The sequence below is a fragment of the Aquarana catesbeiana genome, linkage group LG06, assembly GCF_042186555.1.
Source record: "Aquarana catesbeiana isolate 2022-GZ linkage group LG06, ASM4218655v1, whole genome shotgun sequence".
Taxonomy (NCBI): Eukaryota; Metazoa; Chordata; class Amphibia; order Anura; family Ranidae; genus Aquarana; species Aquarana catesbeiana.
The window spans coordinates 388,055,059-388,081,915 of NC_133329.1; the positions used below are offsets into that span (position 1 = coordinate 388,055,059).

The 26,857-nt window shown below is 45.5% G+C and overlaps 1 protein-coding gene across 1 annotated transcript; it reads right to left on the reverse strand.

Moving 5' to 3' along the window:
- Positions 1–1,400: 1,400 nt before the first annotated feature.
- Positions 1,401–26,467, reverse strand: RETREG2 (reticulophagy regulator family member 2). Its single transcript, XM_073634311.1, has 9 exons — positions 24,493–26,467; positions 21,829–21,935; positions 20,240–20,270; positions 18,141–18,285; positions 15,747–15,831; positions 15,528–15,659; positions 13,125–13,219; positions 10,618–10,753; positions 1,401–6,415 (listed from the first exon to the last, which is right to left on the reverse strand). Exons 1-9 carry the CDS (start codon positions 24,756–24,758, stop codon positions 5,919–5,921), a joined length of 1,494 nt encoding a protein of 497 aa, XP_073490412.1. The 5' UTR covers positions 24,759–26,467; the 3' UTR covers positions 1,401–5,918.
- Positions 26,468–26,857: the final 390 nt, after the last annotated feature.

Below are 26,857 nucleotides of genomic sequence, written 5' to 3' on the forward strand. Positions count from 1 at the left end.
GAAAGTCCCACGCTCGCCCCCGACATCCTCTTCGCCGCTCAGCCTGGCCATTGATTGGCTCGCGCTGCTGTCAATCACATCCAATGACGCAGCGCGGCGGGGGGCGGGGCCGAGTGATACATTGAGCGGCTGTGGCCGCCGGCTGTATCACGGGAGCGCGCCCGCAAGCACTCAACACCATGTGAGGGAGCTCGCATGAAGGTGTTGAGCCCTTGTGGGGAGGAGCTGAGACAGCCGCCGAGGGACCCCAGAAGATCAGGTTTGGGGCCACTCTGTGCAAAACGAGCTGCACAGTGGAGGTAAGTATACCATGTTTATTTAAAAAAAAAAAAAAATTATCTTTACTGATCCTTTAATACCAGAGATGTTTCCTGGGCTTGCTGATCATGTGATTGGCTGTCACAGTGGTCATGTAATCAGGGGCCCCTCCTACTATCTCCCAACCGCAAACTGGGAGCTGGTGGCGAGAGCGTGGTCACAGTGTCAGGAGCATGCAACTGAGCGCGGTCCCAGCACAGAACTGTGATGCCAGCCCTGGCAGCACAGCAAAAATAAAGAATGCTCCTTACATTGGTGATCAGTGGGAAGAATGTTCCTTACATTGGTGATCAGTGAGAAGAATGCTCCTTACATTGGTGGTCAGTGGGAAGAATGCTCCTTACATTGGTGGTCAGTGGGAAGAATGTTCCTTACATTGGCGATCAGTGGGAAGAATGTTCCTTACATTGGCGATCAGTGGGAAGAATGTTCCTTACATTGGTGATCAGTGAGAAGAATGTTCCTTACATTGGTGATCAGTGGGAAGAATGCTCCTTACATTGGCGATCAGTGGGAAGAATGTTCCTTACATTGGTGATCAGTGGGAAGAATGATCCTTACATTGGTGATCAGTGGGAAGAATGTTCCTTACATTGGTGATCAGTGAGAAGAATGTTCCTTACATTGGTGATCAGTGGGAAGAATGTTCCTTACATTGGTGGTCAGTGGGAAGAATGCTCCTTACATTGGTGGTCAGTGGGAGGAATGTTCCCTATATTGGTGGTCAGTGAAGGACATTTCTCCCATAGGGACACATACAGCAGTAAAAACCTGATAGAGGTTATAGTCCTACCCCAATCCAAGCAGAACATAAAGCCCAACTGCTAGCTCAGGACTCCTAAAAGAAGACATAGTTCCACATTCCACAGCATTTTCCTGTAAGTCCAGGGCAGGGGGGTGGGGGTGGAGCCTTGACATACTGGGCTCACAGGAAGCAAGCTGAATGACATGCAGCCCAGGAACAGGAGCAGCAATGGATCGGTAACCGGCTAAGTCTGTAGGGGTAAGCATTGGAGATTAAGTGACTATAGCAGCCAGACATGCATTTATTAAAACAAAGCTAGGGAGTGAAGTTTTTCATGTTTTCTTTCTTTTTTTTTTTTTTAACCTAGTATGGAGTTAGGCTTTAAAAGAAATATAGTTTGGTTGGAGGTGAACTTTAAAAGCCAACTCCACCTTTCTGAAGGTATATTTAGGGTGTAACATGAAACAAGGGAGTCAACAGCTCCCCTTCCCACTGACAGAATACGGGGGGGGGGGGGGGGTTTCTTCTCCCTGATGGCCCCTGTCAAATTTTAAAATTGAAAGTGGCAGTGCAATGGTTTGGCCCATACAGTCATGTCATATTTGGAGAGTTATGAAAACGCTACAATTCCCATCTGCCATCATTCTTAATGGAGCTCTTAAGTGAGTAACAGCACCGCACGGGCAGACCATTGATACTTCATCCATCTCCATAGCTGAGGGTCCAATGTAAAGACCGGAGGTGGAAGAATATTCTGCAGGAGCCTGAGCATTGCACCCGCAAGGTACTGATCGTGGTTGCAATGCTTTGCAGGCTCAAATGCAAAAAAAAAAAAAAAAAAATATATATATATATATATATATATATAAAGTTTTAGCTTGTTTGTAACATTGGTGCACTTATTATCTTTTTTTGCAAGAGGTGGAATTTTCCTTCAAAGAAGTCATGGAGCCAAGACACTGGTTGATCTCTGTACACAAGATCCATTGTCCAAATCGTTTTCAGTCTCTAATAATATACATGTAGGTACAGCAGTTGCAAAAAAAAAAAAAAAAAAAAAAAAAAAAAAAAAAAAGCTATAAAATATATCACGTTAATTAGATAACCAAATATAATTTTGTAATAAATATTAGAGCTCTAATTTGAAGTAGAACTAAAAGGCAAAACTTTTTTTGGATAGGGATTAGAACCCCTGTCTGTTTTTATTGTTGTCTGTGTCCCCGTTAGGGAGATTCCCCTTCTCCATTTGTCCTGTTTACCATTATCATTGAAAGAAAATGTTAGGTTGTCCCCAGAAAAGTAATAGAAAGAGAAATCTTCCAATGGGGGCGCTAGTTCTGGTGACCTGAGAGTCCCCAAGGGATTCCCTTAATTTGCAGAGATTTCCTTTCACTTCCTGTTTGGCTATAGGACAGGAAGTGAAGGGAAATCTCCCCAATGGGACACAGATGGCAAAAAAACCCAAAAAACTGACAGCTGTTATAATCCCCCTTGCTCTATCCAAAATAAAGAAGAAAAGAAAAGTTTTACATATAGTTCTACATTTTTAAAGATTTGATTTATTTCAGAAGCGGACACTTCTCGATGACAGGAGAGGACTTGACCTGCCTTTACAGACATCATAGCTTATTCACAGATGATTTATCGGCACATAACCCTTTACCAGCAGAAGAAAACAGGAGTCGAGCCAAATGAGAAAAGCACGGGGAGATCACGGAACATTTGCAGTGTGCTGGTATTGGGAACGTATGGTCCTAATGCTGGTTCAGTAAAAGACACTGTACTACCTAGGGCCAAGTTAAGGGTATTTCCAGGAAAACTGGAAATCCCACTTTTGGGACTATCCCATGTAGTATAACCAGGAAGCTCAGTGGTTAGCACTTCTGCCTTTTGAACACTGGTGTCCTCTTCCTGGCCAGGACACGATCTGCATGTTCTCCCTGTGCGCTCATGGGTTTCCTCCCACACATGCTGGTAGGTCTATGGGCTCCTGTATAAATTGCCCCCTAGTATGTGAGCTCATGAGATAAGGGCCTAAGACTGTAAGCTCCTTGGGACCGAGATGAATTGATAGTATGTAAAGCTTTATGTAAATTGATGGCTCCATATAAATGCCAAATAATATTAATAACGAGCGGGGCCCTCCGATTATTCCTCTTGTACCGTATTGTAACTGTAATGTCTGCCTTCATTTTGTAAATCGCTGCGCAAACTGTTGGCGCTATATAAATCCTGTATAATAATAATATAATAACAACAGAGGTGTTCTCCTTTCCAACAACTTCCAGGTTTTGTTGGGACAACAATCTGCAATTTAAATTTTCAACTACAGCAGCACCTAGTGGTGAAATATGGTTCTGCAGCACAACCTACAAATACTAGGACTCCCTTAAAGCAGTGGTCATCAACCCTGTCCTCTGGACCCAATAACATGCCAGGTTTGCAAGATAACGGAAATACATCACAGGTGATATTGTTGTGATATAATTTGCTGCTCAGTGATTGCAGTATTCTAGTCTTCATCTCCCCAAGGTAATACATAAAACCTGGCCTGTTAGTGGGTCCTGAGGACAGGGTTGATGACCACTGCCTTAAAGGGTCAAGTATTTTCAGTCTTTATTATGCCATGTACTTTAAACAATAACTGGACAAGAGGCCCTGCTGTGTCTTCCAGGATGCAATAGGAGGGCACTCTGTGCTGATACACAATAGAGCAAAGAAAGAACATTTTTTTTTTTTTTTAACTATCCTTTGAGACAGACAAGGGGACAATGGATACAATAGGAATTGTGGGCCACACCAAAGTTTCAAAGAATGACCCAAAGTGCCTGAGTGACATCACTGGTTCTTAGTGAGGTAACAGGCTGGTGCTGTAAGGGATAAATGCTCGTTTTTGCCTAGGGTACCATTACTAAGCACATTTGCTTACCTCATCCTTTCCTCCTGACGGTTTTAGTCCCCCAAATCACCCCTCTTTGATGCTCCAACATCATTACTTACAATGCAGAACCAAACAATCGAGTATTGTAAAGGCGGACATACATGGATCGAATTTTGTCTGTTTCAGCAGGGACAGGCCGAATTTAGATCCATGTATGAGCAGGCTGGTTGTACAGAAGTCGATTGGTAGAACAGCCTGTTGGGGTTTTTCCTGAATGTTCAGTACCACCGGCTATAGCTGGTGGCACTGATCAGGTAGGAAAGTCTCCCCACTGTCAGAATACAATAACTTTGCGGGAGTGATTTCCCCCATCTACATCAAGATTGAATAAAAACAAATGACTAGATTTCCCCATCCTCAATCAGCTAGTTGAACAAAAAAAGAAGATAATTACTTAATGAAAATAATAATTATTAAATAATAAATAATTAAATGTATGGCCTGCCTAAGCGAGGACAACAAGCCCGGAGCTAGGAAAGAAGAGGAGAACGCCTGCTACCTGGTGGAGCAAAGGAGAAGGTAAAGCTGGCCATAGATTAAGCGATTTTCTTTCCTGTAATCATGTGTTGATGGGGGAATCCTCCCGTGAAGCTATTGTGTTCTCCTGGCGGGAGGGGGGGGGGTGGGGTGGTAATGGGGGGCCGTCCCTGCTGGGAGAGCATAATGATTACTGCTAGCCGCTATAGCCACTGGCAGTAGTCGCATGCTAAAAATCCAACATGCTGGTCTTGTACACAAGTCTATTGATTTATCAACTTGGTTTTTTGCAACTTAAGGCATGTAACCAGATGTTTGTCCTTGACCACGTTCTTTGAATAAATAAAATATTTGATTGATCAACTTGGGTACAATCAGCCTGCCCATACATGGATCAAATCTCGTCTGGTCCCTGCTGAACCGGCCGAGATTGAAACCATCTATAGTTAAGTAAAAGTGCTTTTTGATTATACCCTAGGCCAGCGATGGCGAACCTCGGCACCCCAGATGTTTTGGAACTACATTTCCCATGATGCTCCACTACACTGCAGAATGCATGAGCATCATGGGAAGTGTAGTTCCAAAAACATCTGGGGTGCCAAGGTTCGCCATCACTGCCCTAGGCAAAAACAAGTATTTAACCATTAAATTCCCACTGCAAATGGAGTTCTTCAAATTTCAGTTCAGCTATAAATTCTGAATTAATGACAAATGCACTAAAATTCACACATCCGCAACTCCTTTCATTCCACTTTCATCTCTCCTCAATTCACTTGGATGTGGCAGAAATGCACCTAAAATGAAGCTTGTAATATTCCTAAAGGAGTCATAACACAGAGCCCTATTAAGCTGCATTTCTACTGTCTCCAATGCCAGGTTAAGGAAACAAAGAACGGACAAAAAGGGTAAAGAAATGCCAAACGTACACTTCCATTGATGCAGCGGTCATGTTTTTTTGGCCTCTCTTCCCATTAAATAGATGAATACAGGAGGAAATATTGATGACAATTCATTTATGAACACTTGCTACCTACAGAACTTGATAAACAATAGCCAGAATAAAACCCCATGCAGCCAGCACAACACTCTTCCATGAAACCAAGTCAGATCACCAAATTGTTGGGTTGGTGAGGTTCCCAGTCATGAAGCCGGCTGGCTGGATTATTAGGGGTTTTGTTAAAAAAAAAACAGAACAATCGTATGTAACAGGCATGTAATAACACTATATGCAAATTCATGGGGTTAAATTAAAAAGGCAGAGGTGGACTGATTGGATTAAAAACCATTCCTCCTTAGAGAAAACTGGTGATATTTCTGTGCTTTTAGCCAATACCCAGTGTGTGTACAACGCTTTCATCCCACAGGGGGCAACATGTACAGCGGTGTATAAACTTTGAGTGACAGAGAAGATACGAGGAAATAAGACAAAAGCTTTCTCTAGTGCTTCTCTGGCCTAGAAGCCGTGTCTTCTGGCTGTAGATGAGAAGAAGCTGGTGAAGAGGAACTAATGGCAGCTAGGTGCTTTTCAGCTTCCTCCGCCTCCTCTTGCAGCAGATCCAACTCTCCCTGCTCCAGGAGCTCGAAATCTTCCCCATCTTCGGATTCTTGACTTTCAGGACGTGAAAGTCCCGGGCGGCCATGAGGTGCTACTGGGCTCTGCAGGGTGTCTCCCTGGCTCCGGGCCTGGATTTCAACCTCCAGTCCTACAGGTTGGCCCCTTCCATTGAAATGAGTGTTGACAAAGTGAAGCGGGGAGGTCAGTGTGGGCAACAACTCCTCTAGGCTCAGGGACAGAGTCTGAGTCGGTAAAAGGGAGGTCTCAGCAGTTGGCAAGCGTTTCCCGTCTCCTGTATGGTGTCCCAACCAAAGTGGAGAATCAGTGGCGCCAGTGGCAGGAGCAGTGTCTTCGGGCGCAGAGCTCGGCTGGTCCAAATCTAAAAGCAAAGAAAACAATAAAATGTTCCAGATACATTAAACAGAATTCTATCTTTTGCTACTTAGCACCTGTGACAATAAAAAAAGGCAACTTTTACTGCAATTCTCTCCTCATCCCAGGCACTATTCCCTGCAATTCTACTGCGCTCAGAGGTACAGTGCTGCCGGTCTTCCAGGTTGAATAATGTCCTGTATCATCCAACCCATCTTCTAAGAGCCCAGGCTGTGATGGACACGTCTCTTACTTGGTGCTAAAAAAAAGTGGTAGGTGCTGAAACCCTGGAGTTTTATTACATGTTAAAGTAGTTCTAAAGTTAAAATGTTTTTTTTTTTACCTTAATGCATTACCTAAACACTTACCCAAGTCCTCTCTCGATCCAGCACTGTGCCTGGCTGCAGCTCTACTCTCCCCTCTTCCTGGTCTCACAGGAGACTCAGGCAGCAGCGGGAGCCATTGGATCCTGCTGATGTCAGTCAAACAAAGCGCAGCTTGGGAGCACACCGGTATGTGAACACCCCCATAGCGTGGCTTCTACTGGGACACATGCAGGAGAGGAGGAGCAAACAGTGGCAGCCTGCAGATGAGGAGGTTAAAGTGGTTGTAAACCCTTACACACCACTTTCCCCTTATTATAGGCTTGTCTGTAGGTACTGGAAAAACCTCCTAAACCTACACAGTTTAGGGGCTATTTATTATATACGCTTGCGTCGACGTCATCACCACATGCACACTGAAGAAAGGGTACATGCGCAGGAGTGACGTCATGCGACTCCAACCAGTCACAGAACCGGAGTCCTCGGCCCCGGAAGGAAGAGGGATGAGGATTGACACGGCCACCAGCGGGGACCTCGGAGGCTTCGTTTGCAGGCAAGTGTAACATAATGGGCTAGTATGCTATACCTTCTCTTAAGTTGATGCCTCGTGATGAAAAAGAATTAAAAAAAAAAAAAACCCAACAAACTTGAATCTGGATTCGAAAATTTTGGTGTGGCGCTTCAGACTTACAGTCTGATACAATTCTAATCTTTTTGGCTCTATACACCACCACAATGGATTTGAAATGAAACAAACAAGATGTGCTTTAAATGCAGACTTTCAGCTTTAATTTGAGGGTATTTACATCCAAATCAGGTGAACGGTGTAGGAATTACAACAGTTTCATCAAACTCTCACTTTTTAATACTTGGTTGCAAATCCTTTGCAGTCAATAACAGCCTGAAGTCTGGAACACATAGACATCACCAGACGCTGGGTTTCATCCCTGGTGATGCTCTGCCAGGCCTCTACTGCAACTGTCTTCAGTTCCTGCTTGTTCTTGGGGCATTTTCCCTTCAGTTTTGTCTTCAGCAAGTGAAATGCATGTTCAATCGGATTCAGGTCAGGTGATTGACTTGGCCATTGCATAACATTCCACTTCTTTCCCTTAAAAAACTCTTTGGTTGCTTTCACAGTATGCTTCGGGTCATTGTCCATCTGCACTGTGAAGTGCCGTCCAATGAGTTCTGAAGCATTTTGCTGAATATGAGTAGATAATATTGCCCGAAACACTTCAGAATTCATCCTGCTGCTTTTGTCAGCAGTCACATCATCAATAAATACAAGAGAACCAGTTCCATTGGCAGCCATACATGCCCACGCCATGACACTACCACCACCATGCTTCACTGATGAGGTGGTATGCTTTGGATCATGAGCAGTTCCTTTCCTTCTCCATACTCTTCTCTTCCCATCACTCTGGTACAAGCTGATCTTGGTCTCATCTGTCCATAGGATGTTGTTCCAGAACTATGAAGGCTTTTTTAGATGTTGTTTGGCAAACTCTAATCTGGCCTTCCTGTTTTTGAGGCTCACCAATGGTTTACATCTTGTGGTGAACCCTCTGTATTCACTCTGGTGAAGTCTTCTCTTGATTGTTGACTTTGACACACATACACCTACCTCCTGGAGAGTGTTCTTGATCTGGCCAACTGTTGTGAAGGGTGTTTTCTTCACCAGGGAAAGAATTCTTCGGTCATCCACCACAGTTGTTTTCCGTGGTCTTCCAGGTCTTTTGGTGTTGCTGAGCTCACCGGTGCGTTCTTTCTTTTTAAGGATGTTCCAAACAGTTGATTTGGCCACACCTAATGTTTTGTGCTATGTCTCTGATGGGTTTGTTTTGTTTTTTCAGCCTAATGATGGCTTGCTTCACGGATAGTGACAGCTATTTGGACCTCATATTGAGAGTTGACAGCAACAGATTCCAAATGCAAATAGCACACTTGAAATGAACTCTGGACCTTTTATCTGCTCCTTGTAAATGGGATAATGAGGGAATAACACACACCTGGCCATGGAACAGCTGAGCAGCCAATTGTCCCATTACTTTTGGTCCCTTAAAAAGTGGGAGGCACATATACAAACTGTTGTAATTCCTACACCGTTCACCTGATTTGGATGTAAATACCCTCAAATTAAAGCTAAAAGTCTGCAGTTAAAGCACATCTTGTTTCATTTCAAATCCATTGTGGTGGTGTATAGAGCCAAAAAAATTAGAATAGTGTCGATGTCCCAATATTTATGGACCTGACTGTACATCTCATGGTGAAGCATCATCACAAATTCAGGGCTCACAGTGCTCCTTAATATATTAAGGCAGCTCACCGCTGCCACCAAAGAAGGACCCTGGACCTAACTGAACCGGCCTGAAGACTGCAGAAAAAAGGATGTATAGGGGTAATAAGCAACAAAAAAAAAAAAAAAAAAGGGATTTAGGGGGCGTCATGGTGGGGGAGGAAGGTTGGGGATCACCTCGAAGTTGAAGTTCATAAACCAGTCAACCATTTTAAAGTTTAACTGCTTGTCGTCCGCCCGCAGTACATTTACTGCGGACGGGCGGTACAGCCAGGCTAGGCGTATCCATAAGTCACACCCTCTCTTCCGGGTTTGCCCTGCTGACCCATGCTGTGATTGAACACGTGTTTGTCAGCAGATTTCAGCCAATGATTTATGGCTGAAACCTGCTGATCTGCTGTGGCCAATCACAGCACAGAGTTCTGTGTTGACAAACGCATACAGTGGGTATAGAAAAAATTAGCTACACCTTAATTGAGTTTACAAGTCAATGATCACCGCCATTACAAGTATAGTGCTTATAGCTGCATAAATTCCAGTATATATACCATAGTTTGTAGATGCCATACCTTAAATTAATAGACACGTATTGGGATTTTTTTTTGTAGCAGAATACATTTTGGCCTAAATTAATGAAGAAATTTCATTTTATTGGATCTGTTTTATGACAGAAAGTAGATAATATAGGTTTTTCGTTTTTATAGTTTTGGGTCTTTTTTAGTTTATATAATAAGAAATAAAAAAAAACAGTGGTGATCTAATACCACTAAAAGAAAGCTTTATTTGTGTGAAAAAAAATGATATAAATTTAATTTGGGTACAGCGTTGCATGACTGTGCAATTGCCAGTTAAAGTAGCGCAGTGCTGAATAGCGAAAAATGCTCTAGTCATGAAGGGGATACATTTTTTTTATGTTTTACCTAAGATGTCTGCCAATATATATATATATATATATATATATATATATATATATATATATATTTTTTTTTAATAAAATATATATAATACTCTCAGTGCCGGTTCACACGATGTGGGAATCAGCGCGATTCCACTGCGGGTTCCCGCATAGCATAGGACTCGCAGGCAGTTCACACTGCCATATGCGAACCGCTGCATGTGTCAATAGAAAGTTAATGACACCCCCAGATTGGTTCGCATATTGCAGTACGAACTGTCAAATGGTGCAAGAATTGGATCGCATGGGTGTCAACACCCATGCGATCCGATTCTGGTGCGGACCAAAAAAAGGGTCCTTAACCATTTTGGTGCTAATGCGATGCAAATTCAGCCATACAATCTGTATAGCTGAATTTGCATTGCATGTGATCTGCACAGCAGCGCGATGCGAATCACATGCGATGTCTAACATCGCACCAGTGTGAACCCAGCCTCAAGGACGGTCTGCAAATTACCAGATAGCTCGAGATACTGGTTCTGAGTGCTGCTGAGACTTCATCAATCAGGTATTCGTACTAGCTGCATTTAGAAATACACACATATACAGCATATAATATTTTTTTTCCTATATCTGCCTGGAGTTTAGCTGTAAATGAACTTGCCCACTCCCTTGTGTAAGCTGTATTATCTCACCTTCTGACACGTCGGTCAGCTGTGGTGTAGTAGCTCTGGATACGGAGAACCCTCCACTCTCCAGTATAGAGGCCTCTTCATCTGACAGCTCAGAGTCAGTAATAGAAAGAGCCAAGGCTGTGATCCGCACATCCATCTGGAAAGAAACATTTAAATTAGGCAACGCGTACAACTTCTACAAAAAAAAAAAAAAAACCCTCCACAATGGAGGACGAAGGAATAACAAACGTTGAACAATTCTCCATAAAATCCCATCCTTAGCTGTGCCTAGTACCGTCTGTGAGCCCCATCCCTTCATAAACCTAGAACTTTGGGCGCTTCTACTGCAGAGCTCAAGCCAAGGCACACACAAGCTGTGTCAGTTACATATAATTTGCTATTTGTCTCCTACTGAGTGGTGTGGTTAAACAGCGGTGTGTGGGGAGGGAGAAAAAGGGGGGGAGGAAAAGGAGAAAGGGGGGAGAAAGGGGGGGGGGAGAGGGAGAAAGGGGGGGGGGAGAGGGAGAAAGGGGGGGGGGGGAGAGGGAGAAAGGGGGGGGGGGGGGGGAGAGGGAGAAAGGGGGGGGGGGGAGAGGGAGAAAGGGGGGGGGGGAGAGGGAGAAAGGGGGGGGGGGGAGAGGGAGAAAGGGGGGGGGGAGAGGGAGAAAGGGGGGGGAGGGGGGGGAAGAGAGGGAGAAAGGGGGGGGGGAGAGAGGGAGAAAGGGGGGGGGGGGAGAGAGGGAGAAAGGGGGGGGGGGGGGAGAGAGAGAGGGAGAAAGGGGGGGGGAGAGGGAGAAAGGAGGGAGAGAGGCAGAAAGGGGGGAGAGGGAGAAAGGGGGGGGAGAGAGAAAGGGGGGGAGAGAGGGAGAAGGGGGGGGGGAGAGGGAGAAAGAGGGGGGGAAGAGGGGGGGGGGGAGAAAGGGGGGGGGGGAGGGGGAGAGGGAGAAGGGGGGGGAGGGGGAGAAAGGGGGGGGAGAGGGAGAAAGGGGGGGGGGAGGGGGAGAGGGAGGAAGGGGGGGGGGGGGGAAGAGGGGGGAAGGGGGGGGGGAGAGGGAGAAAGGGGGGGGAGGGGGGAGAGGGAGAAAGGGGGGAGGGAGAAAGGGGGGGGGAGGGGAGGGAGAAAGGGGGGGGGAGGGGAGGGAGAAAGTGGGGGGGAGAGGGAGAAAAAAAAAGGAGGGGGGGTGCTGCTGTCGATCATGCTAGCTTGGCATTCACAACACCAATCAAAACAGGACAAAGTGCCACACACACACACAGGCGTTGATTTACTAAAGGCAAAAAGGCTGTGCACTTTGCGAAGTGCATTTGCACTCCTCTGTAAGTGCAGTTGCTTCAGAGCTTAGAAAATGAGCAGAAGCTCTGCTGACTTCCATCATCCAATCGTGTGTAAGCAAAATGCTGTTTTTTGTATTTTCCTTGCAGGTGATTGGGTATTCTTTGCAAAGTGAAGCTTCACCTAATTTATTAAGCTCTGGACCAACCGCACCTGCAAAGTGCACATTCTTTTTGCCTTTAGTAAAACAACCCCACAGTGTCTGTGTTGGGGGGCTTTGCAACCTTACAGATTGGCAGCAGCAGCTGTGTCCGTGCGGCCGTTGCGTACCAATTGACATCTATGGGACTGCCTGCACGGGGACGCATGAAACATTTCCTTGCAGGTAAACATGGCTCTCTCGTAGGTGTATGCTGTAATACGCTCCACCTGAACGAAGCCTAAAGCAGACCAAAATGTGACATTAATTATTCTGCTTCTCTATCCTACTGCACCTTAAAAAGTTAAGGGATTTATACTTTATAGGCACATTGATGCATTCTATTCCCAGCTTACTGCTCCGGCTGTGTGTGGGACAGAAGCACCAATTAGCTGGAACCAGCTTGCCAGCAGAATCGGGAGGGAGCGCTCAGTGCATGACCGGATAGCATCAGCGTCTTACCTTGTGTTTTAAAGGAGAAGTACAGCCAAAGCCTGCCCATATGGTCGGGATTCACCCACATCCTGGACTGACACCCGGATCAACCTCTCAGAGAGCCGCTGAGAGCCTGAGCCGACCGCTCCCGCCCCTTCCACAGCCCAGTGCTCCAGTGAGGCAGGTAAGGCTCACTGCTGGCAAAACACAATGGCGCTGAGGGAGTCAGTATTAATGGGAAATCGAGCAATTTTCTTTCCTTCCACCATTGTATAATCTATAGCTTGCTTAAGTGTGTCAGGACTGCAGAAGATCTCCTCTCCATACCTAGGGAGTCAAGAGTCAAGTACTGTAATCCACAGAGATAGCTTGGAACAATGGCACTGATAACAGTCAGCAGAGGCAGGGAGGACAGGAAGTTATCAACAGATATTTTTTTTGCTTCCATCAAAGGAGATGCAAGCCAAGGAACCTGCACTTTTAAATACAAGTCAGCTAGAGCAGTTCTTGTTTTTCTTTTCAGAGGCCTCACAGAACACCACAATGGACATTAATAATTTTAGATGAGCTTATTCATGTTTAATTGTCTTTGCAGTAGGAATTCATGATGGGATCACTTACCTCTGGAGAGAAGCCGGAGAGCTCAATCTCACTCTCGCTGTCTGTCTCTGCTGTAGGCTCCTCTCCTTCTTCCTGCTCCTTTTTTACTTGTCTCTCTGAGAGAGGAGAGAGAGAAAGAGAGAGAGTGAGAGGGCAATATTGCTGAATCACAAAGGCCGACTGCAAAAGGCATGCTTAGCAGGAGTTCTGTTCAAGCTGAAAACGGAATCCATTGCAAGACCTGTTACTGTTTCTGGGAGGAATAGTGCCCCATCATTGGTGCCAGTGGAAGGAATAGTGCCCCATCATTTATATCAGCGGAATGCCCCATCATTGGTGTCAGTGGAATGATTAGTGTCCCATCATTGGTGTCCGTGGGATGAATAGTGTCCCATCATTGGTGTCAGTGGGATGAATAGTGTCCCATCATTGGTGTCAGTGGGATGAATAGTGTCCCATCATTGGTGTCAGTGGGATGAATAGTGTCCCATCATTGGTGTCAGTGGGATGAATAGTGTCCCATCATTGGTGTCAGTGGGATGAATAGTGTCCCATCATTGGTGTCAGTGGGATGAATAGTGTCCCATCATTGGTGTCAGTGGGATGAATAGTGTCCCATCATTGGTGTCAGTGGGAGGAATAGTGTCCCATCATTGGTGTCAGTGGGAGGAATAGTGTCCCATCATTGGTGTCAGTGGGAGGAATAGTGTCCCATCATTGGTGTCAGTGGGAGGAATAGTGTCCCATCATTGGTGTCAGTGGGAGGAATAGTGTCCCATCATTGGTGTCAGTGGGATGAATAGTGTCCCATCATTGGTGTCAGTGGGAGGAATAGTGTCCCATCATTGGTGTCAGTGGGAGGAATAGTGTCCCATCAATGGTGTCAGTGGGATGAATAGTGTCCCATCATTGGTGTCAGTGGGATGAATAGTGTCCCATCATTGGTGTCAGTGGGATGAATAGTGTCCCATCATTGGTGTCAGTGGGATGAATAGTGTCCCATCATTGGTGTCAGTGGGATGAATAGTGTCCCATCAATGGTGTCAGTGGGATGAATAGTGTCCCATCATTGGTGTCAGTGGGATGAATAGTGTCCCATCATTGGTGTCAGTGGGATGAATAGTGTCCCATCATTGGTGTCAGTGGGAGGAATAGTGTCCCATCATTGGTGTCAGTGGGAGGAATAGTGTCCCATCATTGGTGTCAGTGGGAGGAATAGTGTCCCATCATTGGTGTCAGTGGGAGGAATAGTGTCCCATCATTGGTGTCAGTGGGAGGAATAGTGTCCCATCACTGGTGTCAGTGGGAGGAATAGTGTCCCATCCTTGGTGTCAGTGGGAGGAATAGTGTCCCATCACTGGTGTCAGTGGGATGAATAGTGTCCCATCACTGGTGTCAGTGGGATGAATAGTGTCCCATCACTGGTATCAGTGGGATGAATAGTGTGCCATCATTGGTATCAGTGGGATGAATAATGTCCCATTAGCCCATCATTGGTGTCAATGGGGGGAATATAAAGCTTTATTTTTATAATCACTTAAATACTGCGGCAAAACCTGTACGTTGTTTGGTGCACTAGATACTGTGGGCGTGCACGCTGCACAGGGATTGAGCCAATTCACGTGTCCCGCGGACCCGATGTCCACCAGCCACCCACGATCGCTCCACAGAGAGGCAGAACAGGGATCTGCCTATGTAAACAAGGCAGATTCCCGTTCTGACAAGGGAGGACACAGAGATCTTCTGTTCCTAGTAATCAGCAAGAGATCTGTGTTCTTCCTGTCAGTCCACCCCCCACACAGTTAAAAAACACTAGCAGGGAACACATTTAACCCTTTAATCTCTCCTGTTAACCCCTTCCCTGCCAGTGTCATATATACACTGATCACTGTATTTGGTGTCACTGGTCCCCAAAAAGTGTCACTTAGTGTCAGATTTGTCGGCCGCAATGACGCAGTCCTCCAAAAAAAAAAAAAAAAAAGCTGATCGCCTCCATTACCAGAAAAAAAAAAAAAATTGGAAAGTCCCTAAAACTATCCAATAGTTTGTAGACGGGATAACTTTTGCGCAAATCAATATACAGTACGCTTATGCGTCTAAATTGATGAAAAAATTAGTTTTTTAAAAAAAAAATTTTATTGGATAAGTTTTATAGTGCAAAAAATAAAAATGGCAGAGATGATTAAATACCACCAAAAGAAAGCTCTATTTGTGGGGGTATTGAGGGTAAAAAATTACATCAATTTTAATTGGGTACAGTGTCGCACGACCGCGCAATTGTCAGTTAAAGTAACACAGTGCCATATCGCACAAAATGGCCTGGTCATTAAGGGGGTAAATAATTCCGGGAGGGGGGCTGAAGTGGTGCTGAAGTGATTCAAAACCCCACACTTCTCTTTTAATCCCTCAGAGTGTAGCACTTACTCTTGTGTGAGCGAGGCAGGTCCTCCCCCTTCATAGTATAATCTATCTTCATCAGAACAGGTTCTAGAGTGGTGTACAGCCTCTGGATCAGCTCCCGATATACAACCAGTGGCCACAAGAGGACGCTGAGAACTGTAAGGGAGATAAAAGAGTGCTGCGGTCACAGGTATAGGTTTGTATGTGCATACCAAAGGATACAACAATTATGGGAGATCTTACGTATTATGTAGGAAATCATAATGCCCGGAACATAATGTCCGACAACAGCCAGCACTGCACAGCACGAACAAACCATGGCACAGAACTGAGGCAGAGAGAAAAGAAAATGAATACACTGGATATGCAAAAGATGAAGTTACCAGCCCCTAGGTCCCAGTGCAGAAAAGAAAGGGTTAGGCTAACCTAGACATGAGATGGAGCCCAGAAGATCTGATTTGCTCAGTAAAACAGTTGCGGTGTTAAACATGCACCATTGCTTTAGGTGAACATGCCTGTTTGTTAATGAAGCAGGCACCCTTGGCACTACCCCCATCTCCAAGACAGAAGAGCAATGATCCGGGAATATTCATTTCGGATGATTAAAGGGTTAGTTCACCTTTACCAAAAAAACTGCCTATGCAGATCAGGGGTGTCTGTAGATAAAAAAAAAAACAAACTGTGCAACTTCGACTCAAAGTTGAGTAATGCCCTTGCTATAGGTGTAGGCCAGGGATATGCAATTAGTGGACCTCCAGCTGTTGCAAAACTACAAGTCCCATCATGCCTCTGCCTCTGGGTGTCATGCTTGTGGCTGTCAGAGTCTTGCTATGCCTCATGGGAGTTGTAGTTCTGCAACAGCTGGAGGTCCGCTAATTGCATATCCCTGGTGTAGGCCATTTACAGTGAAGGAAAAAAGTACAGTATCTTACAAAAGTGAGTACACCCCTCACATTTTTGTAAATATTTTATTCTATCTTTTCATGTGACAACACTGAAGAAATGACACTTTGCTACAATGTAAAGTAGTGAGTGTACAGCTTGTATAACAGTGTAAATTTGCTGTCCCCTCAAAATAACTCAACACACAGCCATTAATGTCTAAACCGCTGGCAACAAAAGTGAGTACACCCCTAAGTGACAGAATAACAACAAAAATATCCAAAAAAAAAAACGCATTTCAAAAAAGTTATAAACTGATTTGCATAATAAATGAGTGAAATAAGTATTTGACCCCTTCACAAAACATGACTGAGTACTTGGTGAAGTGTCCCAGAAGGCTAAGGGGGAAGGAGGGGGAGGGGGCCGAACTTCCGGCTCAGTTCGTTGCAGCAGACTGAGCCAGAAGTGGGATCGGGTATCTGTCAAAACCAGGTACCCGCTCTCCCCTCCTCCCCAAAAGGTGCCAAATGGGTCAGCAGAAGGGGGGGGGGGGGGGGGCAGACAAGCAGAGCTTCCCCTCTTGGGTGGAGCTCCGCTTTAAATATTTTTCCCCTGCCTAAGCAGCACTCTGCTCAAGTCGTAGCTTACACAGAACTATAGATTTCACCCATGTGATGGTGCCGGTAATTGGCCTGGTGCCGTCACATAGAGTGAATCACATAACTCTCCAATCAGTGATGCAATGGGGAGAGTGGAGTTTAAGAAAATCGAATGCTTTGTATTGGCAAATTTAATGCATTAGGGCTGGTTCATCACTAGTCATTGCAATGCAGCACAGTGGCTGGAGTGCCGAGTAATCCGGCTAGGATCAGCGCAGTGTTTCGTTTTTTTTTTTTTTTTGTTTTTGTCTTTTTTTAAACAAACTTTATTGAGATGTCACACAGACATTTCATAAAGTTTAATTGCCGGCCAAGCGGTGCTAGTCAGTGGATCGCCTCATACTGCATGCAGTACTTTATTTCAGCACATCGTGCCTGCACACCACTGCAACACAGTAGTGTGAACCGGCACATACCAGACAAGACACTTTGCCTTGTCAATGCGGTAGGACTGTGCTGCAATAGTTTCCCAACCAGCCCTTTCTGTTCCACTGCTGATATACAAGATAAACTGGGTCACATAAAAAAGACATAGCATAGGAACAATGAATTAAAGACCCAACTAGTATTTCTTTGGGTAAAAATGTGCACTTATCCTTTTTGCCTCCTTCCACTTCCCTGACCTAACCCACCCTCCCCCTCCACTGATACATTCTTACCTCAATCTGACATCTGTGGTTCCGCTGTTTGTTTACATCCATCAGAGACGGACTATGGGACCATCTCTGATCATTTCTGGCGCAGTCTGACTTTGCCGGAGATAATCAGAGACGGTCCCATAGAAGTCTGTGGGGCTGCTATACACAAGCAAAGCCAGGGCAGTAAATAAAAGCTTACTGCTGGATGTAAACAAACAGCGGAACCACAGAAGTCAGATCATGGTAAGTATGTGTCTGTGGAGGGGGGAGGGTGGGTTAGTGTATATTAGGTATAGGGGGGCAAAAAGGATAAATGCACAATTTATCCCACCCATGTCTTTAACAGAGGCAACCCACAGAAACCAGCAAATCCCCAATCCAACACAAATATTGATCTTTTAAAATCATGTCAAGGAACCCCCCTGACCAAATGTGAATAACCCGCAATTCTGACTCACCTTCCCTGGGTTCTGATTTTTGTAGAGCAGCAGTTCCTGGCTGTACTGCTGGCAGGTGAGCCATGTCTCAGCCAGGTAATGGCACAGCTCACGCACACTCAGCAGCCGATGCTGACTCGAGCCTCCTGCAGAAACCAGCGTCTCACTACAAATACACAGCACAGTTAAGTTTAGACAAGGTCACTGCACTATTTATTTGTACCAATTTCTCAAATGACAAACAGTGCATCCAGAAAGTATCAACCGAACTTCACTTTTTCCACATTTTGTTATGTTACAGCCTTATTCTAAAATGGATTAAATTCATTATTTTCCTCAAAATTCTCCAAACAATACACCATAATCACAACGTGAATAAAGTCCCATGTACATAAGTATCACAGCCTTTTCTCAATACTTTGTTGAAGCAACTTTGGCACCAATTTCAGTCTCAAGTCTTTTTGAGTATGATGTTACAAGCTTGGCACACCTATTTTTGGGCAGATTCTCCCATTCTTCTTTGCAGGACCTCTCAAGCACCATCAGGTTGGATGGGGAGCGTCGGTGCACAGCCATTTTCAGATCTCTCCAGAGATGTTCAATCGGGTTCAAGTCTGGGCCACGCAAGGACATTCACATAGTTATCCATTAGCCACTTATTTGTTACCTTGGCTGTGTGCTTAGGGTCATTGTCCTGTTGGAAGATGAACCTTCACCCTAGTCTGAGGTCCAGAGCACTCTAGAGCAGGTTTTCATTAAGGATGTCTCTGTACATTGCTGCATTCATATTTCCCTCGATCCTGACTAGTCTTCCAGTTCCTGCCACAGAAAAACATCCCCACAGCCTGATGATGCCACCGCCATGCTTCACTGTAGGGATGGTGTTGGCCAGGTGATGAGCGGTGCCTCGGTTTCCTACAAACATGATGCTTGCCATTCAGGTCAAAGAGATCAATCTTTATTTCATCAGACCAGAGAATTTGGTCCTTCAGGTGACTTTTGGCAAACTCCAGGCGGGCTGCCATGTGCCTTTTACCGAAGAGTGACTTCCGTCTGGCCACCATACAGGACTTATTGGTGGAGCGCTGCAGAGATGGTTGTTCTTCTGGAAGGTTCTTCTTTCTCCACAGAGAAATGCTGGAGCTCTGTCAGAGTGCCCATCGGCTTCTTGGTCACATCCCTGACTAAGGCCTTTCTCCCCCAGTCGCTCAGTTTGGCCAGGCGGCCCGCTCTAGGAAGAGTCCTGGTGGTTCCAATCTTCAATTTATGGATGATGGAGGCCACTCTGCTCATTGGGACCTTCAATGCTGTAAACATTTTTCTGTACCCTTCCCGAGATTTGCACCTCGATACAATCCTGTCTCTGAGACAATTCCTTGGACTTCATGGCTTGGTTTGTGCTTTGACATGCCCTGTTAACTGTGGGACCTTATATAGACAGGTGTGTGCCTTTCCAAATCTTGTCCGATCAACTGACTTTACCACAGGTGGACTCCAACGAAACATCTCAAGGATGATCAGTGGAGACAGGAGGCACCTGAGCTCAATTTTGAGTGTCATGACAAAGGCTGTGAATACTTATGTACATGGGATTTTTTCGTTTTTCATTTTTAATAAATTTGCAAAGGCTTCAAACAAACTTCTTTCACGTTGTCATTATGGGGTATCGTTTGTAGAATTTTGAGGAAAATAATGAATTTAATCAATTTTGGAATAAGGCTATAACATAACAAAATGTAGAAAAAGTGAAGCACTGTGAATACTTTCTGGATGCACTGTATGCTGGATCCCAGACAATATTTTGGTTGTTATAAAATATGTGGAGACAACTGGAATACAGAGTTCTTGCTTGCTACTTGCTGCCATGTTTTAAAATGTAATTTACCAAGTCAAGCTCTGGCAGTTTAATAACTAATAATTATTATTATTATTATTATTATACAGGATTTATTTAGCGCCAACCATTTGCACAGCGCTTAACAAAATGAGGGCAGACATTACAGTTACAGTACAATTTGGTACAAGAGGAATCAGAGGGCCCTGCTCTCTAGAGCTTACAATCTAGGAGATATAGACAAACAGTGATATAATCTTGCAGAAAACATTTTGCTTGTGCTCACCTGTCACCGGATGGTTCTGCCCGAGTCTCAACTGTAAAACAAGAAGGTTCAGTCAATAAAAAAAAAAAAAAAAAAAAAAAAAAGATATCCAGCCATAAAGCCAATACAGATAAGAGAACAAATTTCCTTGCAAGCATATTTGCTCAGCTCAGTTTTGTTCAGCCAGCCTTTTTATTCATACTCCTTTGCCAGACAGCACAGCCAGCAGGGTGAAACCACTATTCCCTATTGTAATCGTCTGCCTGTTCTTCTCTCCTTCTGCCAGCTGCCTAATTATTTCCCCTTCATCTTTCCCTGCCTGAAAACATGGTACACCGCGACCACACAGCAGAGGCTGCTTGCTTTCAGACTCTCTCTCGAACTGAAAGTCGAAAGCAGCCCATACATGATTTGATTTCCTTTCCTTCCACCCAAAAAAATAAAAATCGCTCAATTCCCCCATAAACACAGTCAGCGTTGATGGGAAAATGCCACCCACAGCACTATTGTGTTCTACTAGCAGTGGGAGGCTGGGCTCAGGGAGCCTTCCTGGCTGGCAGAATACAATGATTACTGCTGGCCACTATAGCTGCATGTAAAAAAACCTGACAGGTTGTACCCAAGTTGAAGGATGGATCGACTTGGGTGCAGTCAGCCTGCCCATAGCTGGATTGAATCTCAGCCAGTCCATGTATGGTTGACTTAACGGAACAATAGCGAGCACAGGGAGGTGGGAGGGAGAGGTGACAAATCACTTATTCATCTGTGTGCCTAACCTGAGGTTAAGCTATTGATCTCAATAAACAATTGTTTTTTAACAAAGCAGGTAGGAATAGCCATATGAGTGTGTAAGAAGCAGGCTACAGCGCCACGTGCTGGCTGGAAACAGGTATAATAGGAAATACTGTAAAACCGTGGAAAGCGAGTAACGCGGTTTAGGAGCGTTTCGCAAAGACGTTATTTTTTTCTTAAATCCTGATTCGATTTACGAGCGTTATCTCACAAGACGAGCAGAATTCAAGTCTCTGGGGTGTGCAGTACCGCAGCTGGCCAGAGGCGTCTCCGAGTGTTTCCGAGTGTCTCTGATGCCCACCACCTCTGGTCACATTAGGTACTGCATACACTAGCAGTGCCATTAGAACGAATTATCTGAGTTTCCATTGATTCCTATGGGGAAACTCCCTTTGATATATGAGTGCTTTGGATTACAAGCATGCTTTTGGAACAAATTATGCTCATAATCCAAGGTATTATTGCATACATATGGAATTTAAATTTTTACCGAATTAAAAAAAAAAAAAAAATCTTTCATCAATTTTATTTTTTAGTGCTGAATATAATAACAAAGAGTATATAAATAAAACCCCTAACCATTCTCTCCAGATATTGACCTTATCTATGCTTTTGTTGCCATAGAAACAGATTTTAACTTGCATCTGAATGCAGTTTTATGTTGACTTCAACTTTTTGATATTTTGTAACTGAAAGGAGGATGTTGATTTAAATATGATTTAATACAGCTATTATTCTTGCTTCGCTATTAAAAAGACAATTAAAAAAAACACTCCACCCAAGCAAATATTATATAAGATTAGACAGAGGTGTGTTACCTTTACAGTACTGAAGTAGCCAGGCCTTCCAGTGCTGCACACCCAGGATACATAGGAGGAAGAAGCTGACCAGAAATACAGGTCGCGGGGACAAGTATGAGAACAACCTGCAATTACAAGAGAACCAAAGTCAACACCTATCTGTCCCCTTCCATTTACCAGCACAAATATATTGAAGTACAGCACTGTACTGGAGGTTAATGAGATCCTGTCACAATTTAGCTCAAGCAAGATCTAAATGTCTTAAAGCAAGCAGTGAGCTGGCTCTTGGGAGGAGCTCTGCAAATTACCAGGATGTCAGTCTGGAGGAGCGGGTGATCCTACGGAGGATGTTTATCCAGGAAGACCACCCTAGGTTACACCCACATCTATTGTTTAATGCCCACAGTCTCTGACCATCTCTTGTGTTCTTTTCAGTCGCTGACCATCTCCTGTATTTATTCTCCAGGTGCTTATATAGCGCCGTCAATTTACGCAGCGCTTTACATATACATTGTACATTCACATCAGTCCCTACCCTCAAGGAGCTTATCACGTCTGCAGTCTCTGACCATCTCTTGTAGTAGGTCTGCAGTCTCTGACCATCTCTTGTAGTAGGTCTGCAGTCTCTGACCATCTCCTGTATAACGTCTGCAGTCTCTGACCATCTCCTGCATCATGTCTGCAGTCTTTTGACCATCTTTGTGTTGTGTTCAGTCTCTGACCATCTCCTGCATCATGTCTGCAGTCTCTGACCATCTCCTGCATCACGTCTGCAGTCTCTGACCATCTCCTGCATCACGTCTGCAGTCTCTGACCATCTCCTGCATCACGTCTGCAGTCTCTGACCATCTCCTGCATCACGTCTGCAGTCTCTGACCATCTCCTGCATCACGTCTGCAGTCTCTGACCATCTCCTGCATCACGTCTGCAGTCTCTGACCATCTCCTGCATCACGTCTGCAGTCTCTGACCATCTCCTGCATCACGTCTGCAGTCTCTGACCATCTCCTGCATCACGTCTGCAGTCTCTGACCATCTCTTGCATCACGTCTGCAGTCTCTGACCATCTCTTGTATCACGTCTGCAGTCTCTGACCATCTCTTGTATCGCGTCTGCAGTCTCTGACCATCTCTTGTATCGCATCTGCAGTCTCTGACCATCTCTTGTATCGCGTCTGCAGTCTCTGACCATCTCCTGTATAATGTCTGCAGTCTCTGACCATCTCTTGTGTCATGTCCTCAGTCTCGGCCTGGCAAATGCCCTGTGTGTTGATTTTCCATTTGCTTTAAAGGGACCAAGTAGAACCCCAGCTTATTAGTACCCTCGTTCAGCAGATCCCCAGCTTATTAGTACCCCCAGCTCTGCAGATCGCCCGCTCAGTAGTACCACCAACTCTGCAGATCCCCCACTCAGTAGTAGCTCCGCTGATCCTCTGCTCAGTAGTAACTCTCAGCTCTGCTGATCGCCCGCTCAGAAGTAACCCCCAGCTCTGCTGATCCCCCCACTCAGAAGTAACCCTCAGATCTCCTAACCCCCCCTCTCAGAAGTAACCCCCAGATCTGCTGATCCCCCCGGTCAGAAGTAACCCCCAGCTCTGCTGATCCCCCCCCGGTCAGAAGTAACCCCCAGCTTTGCTGTTCCCCCCCCGGTCAGAAGTAACCCCCAGCTCTGCTGATCCCCCCCCGCTCAGAAGTAACCCCCAGCTCTGCTGATCCCCCCGCTCAGAAGTAACCCCCAGCTCTGCTGATCCCCCCGCTCAGAAGTAACCCCCAGCTCTGCTGATCTCCCCCGCTCAGAAGTAACCCCCAGCTCTGCTGATCCCCCACTAAGTATTAACTCTCAGCTCTGCATATCCTCTGGTGTTCTGATCCTCCTCTCTCTCCGGTCCCCACTCACCTCCCCCTTCCATGCTGCACACCACATTTTACATCTACTAATTTCTCCTGCTCTGGCACCCATCCTTTGCCGCTCAGTCCTCACTCTCCAGTCCCATTCACCTTCCGCTTAAACGTTCCCATGTTGCACACCATGTGTGCCATCTGCTAATTGCTCCGCTCCAGTCCAGACCTACTCACCTTCCTGCTGCTCCACACTGATGTGATGTCTGCACCGGACACTGCCAGCATATATACACATGAACCGGAAGTGAGCGCTTTCCGATTCGCTTGTTGTTTTCCCAGTGCATCCTGGAATATCTCATGCCTGCAATATCTCCAAATCAAAGCGCAGCAAACTCTGAATAAAAGCCTCTCAAAAGCTGAAGATACTGTTAGCGAGCGTTGCATAGTTACATAGTTAGTCAAGTTGAAAAAAGACACAAGTCCACCTAGTTCAACCAAAAAAAAAAAAAAAAAAAAAAAAAAAAAAAAAAATTTACTTCTATGGAGGCTTTGGAGACGCTTTGGAGCACCAAGAAAGCGACATGGGGTAGAATATTTGAAGCAAACACAATGTGTTAAGAGAATTGTAAGATCACCATATTATTTAGTGACAGGTGCTTTGATTGGCATTCAGGGTGCTTTAAAAAAGCGTGTCCAAAGCCACATTTTGAAGGAAGAGTAAACAAGCCCTTACAATAGAAAAAGTTGTAAGAATACTGCACATCTGGATACCTGGCAGATTTTTATAATAAAAAAGAGAATACACCACTTGATGATGTCCTCTATGGTTCTCAAAATCTTACCAAAACACTCCATGGACAGCAGCAGCTGTTATCAGGCTAGGCAGGGGTCGCTCCCACACCAGAAGTCGCTGCCCCGCAATAAGTAAAGGTCCCCATTCCTTCAGTCTACGATGCAGGTGGGCCTCTAGGTAGCTCATGTCCTCCTCCGAGGCTCCAGGGAGTTGTCCACTCCGCTCTTCATTCTGTGATGGATCTCCCGCTGCAAAGTCCTCCCTAGGCATCCTTCTTGCTGAAGTAGCTGAGGACTCTCCATTGCCGCCACTCATGGTTTTAATTGTGATTCAACTTTGCTTAGTAGTTCCTCCAACTCCGCAGCCAAGGTAAGCAGTCGGCACTCGGATACAGCAAGGTTCCTCCCGAGTCCCTCCGCAACATTCCCTGGATCTACTGACTGCCAACAGATCCAGCAGAAGCGCAAAAAAGTAAACAAATGTTCCAGGCGTTCTGTTTGCACTATCCCCTCAGATAGCTGGCATCACCACCATTTTGGTTGGTAAATTATTCACTACGTTTCTCCCTTTAAACCCAATGTGTATGCCCGACTCAGAACTTACTTTATCTACCAACCTCAAATAATTTCTTTTTTTCTAATCCTCCCCTTACTTTACATGCAACAGTTCTAATAACCAGCAACAATCAATTATTCCTTAATCCACCTATAATTACACCCCAGCCTATGCCCTAAACATGCTAGAACATGACCTCTTTTCTTTTGGCTGTAATAATTATATAAGAAAAACCTACCCAGCCTACGAGGATACCGGATATCTTCCTAAACTTTATTTTCCTGACACTGCAGCCCTGCAAACCTCCATAGTGGCCTCACTTAGCCCAATCTACTGAGTGAAGACCATCAGATTCCTCCAAACCTAAACCTATCCTGGTAGTAGATCCTCAATCACCAGATCCCACAATATACACCTATTCTGTGAAGAGATCCCGCCTTAGCTAGCCTATCTCAATACTAGATTCCCGCCAATACCCTACGAGCGATCCCTCCCCTAACACCAATCTTTCCTGATATTAGAATCCTTCTTTATCAAGACTTCCCAGATAATAAGTCTTCGCTAAATGTAGTGTAGATTCCTCGACACTGGACTTCCCCAGTGATTACTCAAGTGTCTCCTTATAGCAGATCCTTCATCAACAGTCTATTCTACGATGGATCCCTCTGAAGCCCACCAATCCCAATAATAGATTCTCTTAAACGAAGCTGTGCATATGGATAAGCTCAGTAACACCAGTCTTCGCTGATTTTAGATCCTCTTAAATATATCTAGATATTAAGTATTCCCTGACTCAGGTCTATCCAGATATTAGATCTTTCCTGACTCCGGTCTATCTCAATATTAGATCTTCCCTGACTCAGGTCTATCTAGATTAGATCTTCCCTGATTCTGGTCTATCTAGACTTGAACTTCCCTGATTCTGGTCCATCCAGATATTGGATCTTCCCCAGCCCTGATCTATCCAGATATTAGATTTTAGACTGTCCTCTGACCCCGGTCTATCCAGATAATAGAACTCCTCTATGGTCACAGTAGATCCCACTATCTCCTGTCTGGTCTGCCCAGAATTAGAACTCTATGACCCCAATCTAATTATTAATGGAAAGTGTCAGAGTTCACCCTCCCCCCCAGGATGTGATGACAGGTCAGTCCCCTCTCACCCCCTCTGATGACACTCTCCCTCCTCCTCCTCCTCTGATGATGACACCCTCCCCTCCTCCTCTCAACCCTTCTGATGATGACACTCTCCCCTCCTCCTCTCACCCCCTCTGATGATGACACTCTCCCCTCCTCCTCTCACCCCCTCTGGTGATGACACTCTCCCCTCCTCCTCTCAACCCCTCTGATGATGACACCCTCCCCTCCTCTGATGATGATGACACCCTCCCCTCCACCTCTCACCCCCTCTGATGATGGCACTCTCCCCTCCTCTCACCCCCTCTGATGATGACACTCTCCCCTCCTCCTCTCACCCCCTCTGATGATGACACCCTCCCCTCCTCCTCTGATGATGACACCCTCCCCTCCTCCTCTCAACCCCTCTGATGATGACACCCTCCCCTCCTCTGATGATGATGATGACACCCTCCCCTCCACCTCTCACCCCCTCTGATGATGACACTCTCCCCTCCTCCTCTCACCCCCTCTGATGATGACACCCTCCCCTCCTCCTCTCACCCCCTCTGATGATGACACTCTCCCCTCCTCCTCCTCTCACCCCCCCTGATGATGACAATCTTCCCTCCACCTCTCACCCCTCTGATGATGGCACTCTCCCCTCCTCCTCTTCTCACCCCCCTCTGATGATGACACTCTCCCCTCCTCCTCCTCCTCCTCCTCTCACCCCCTCTGATGAC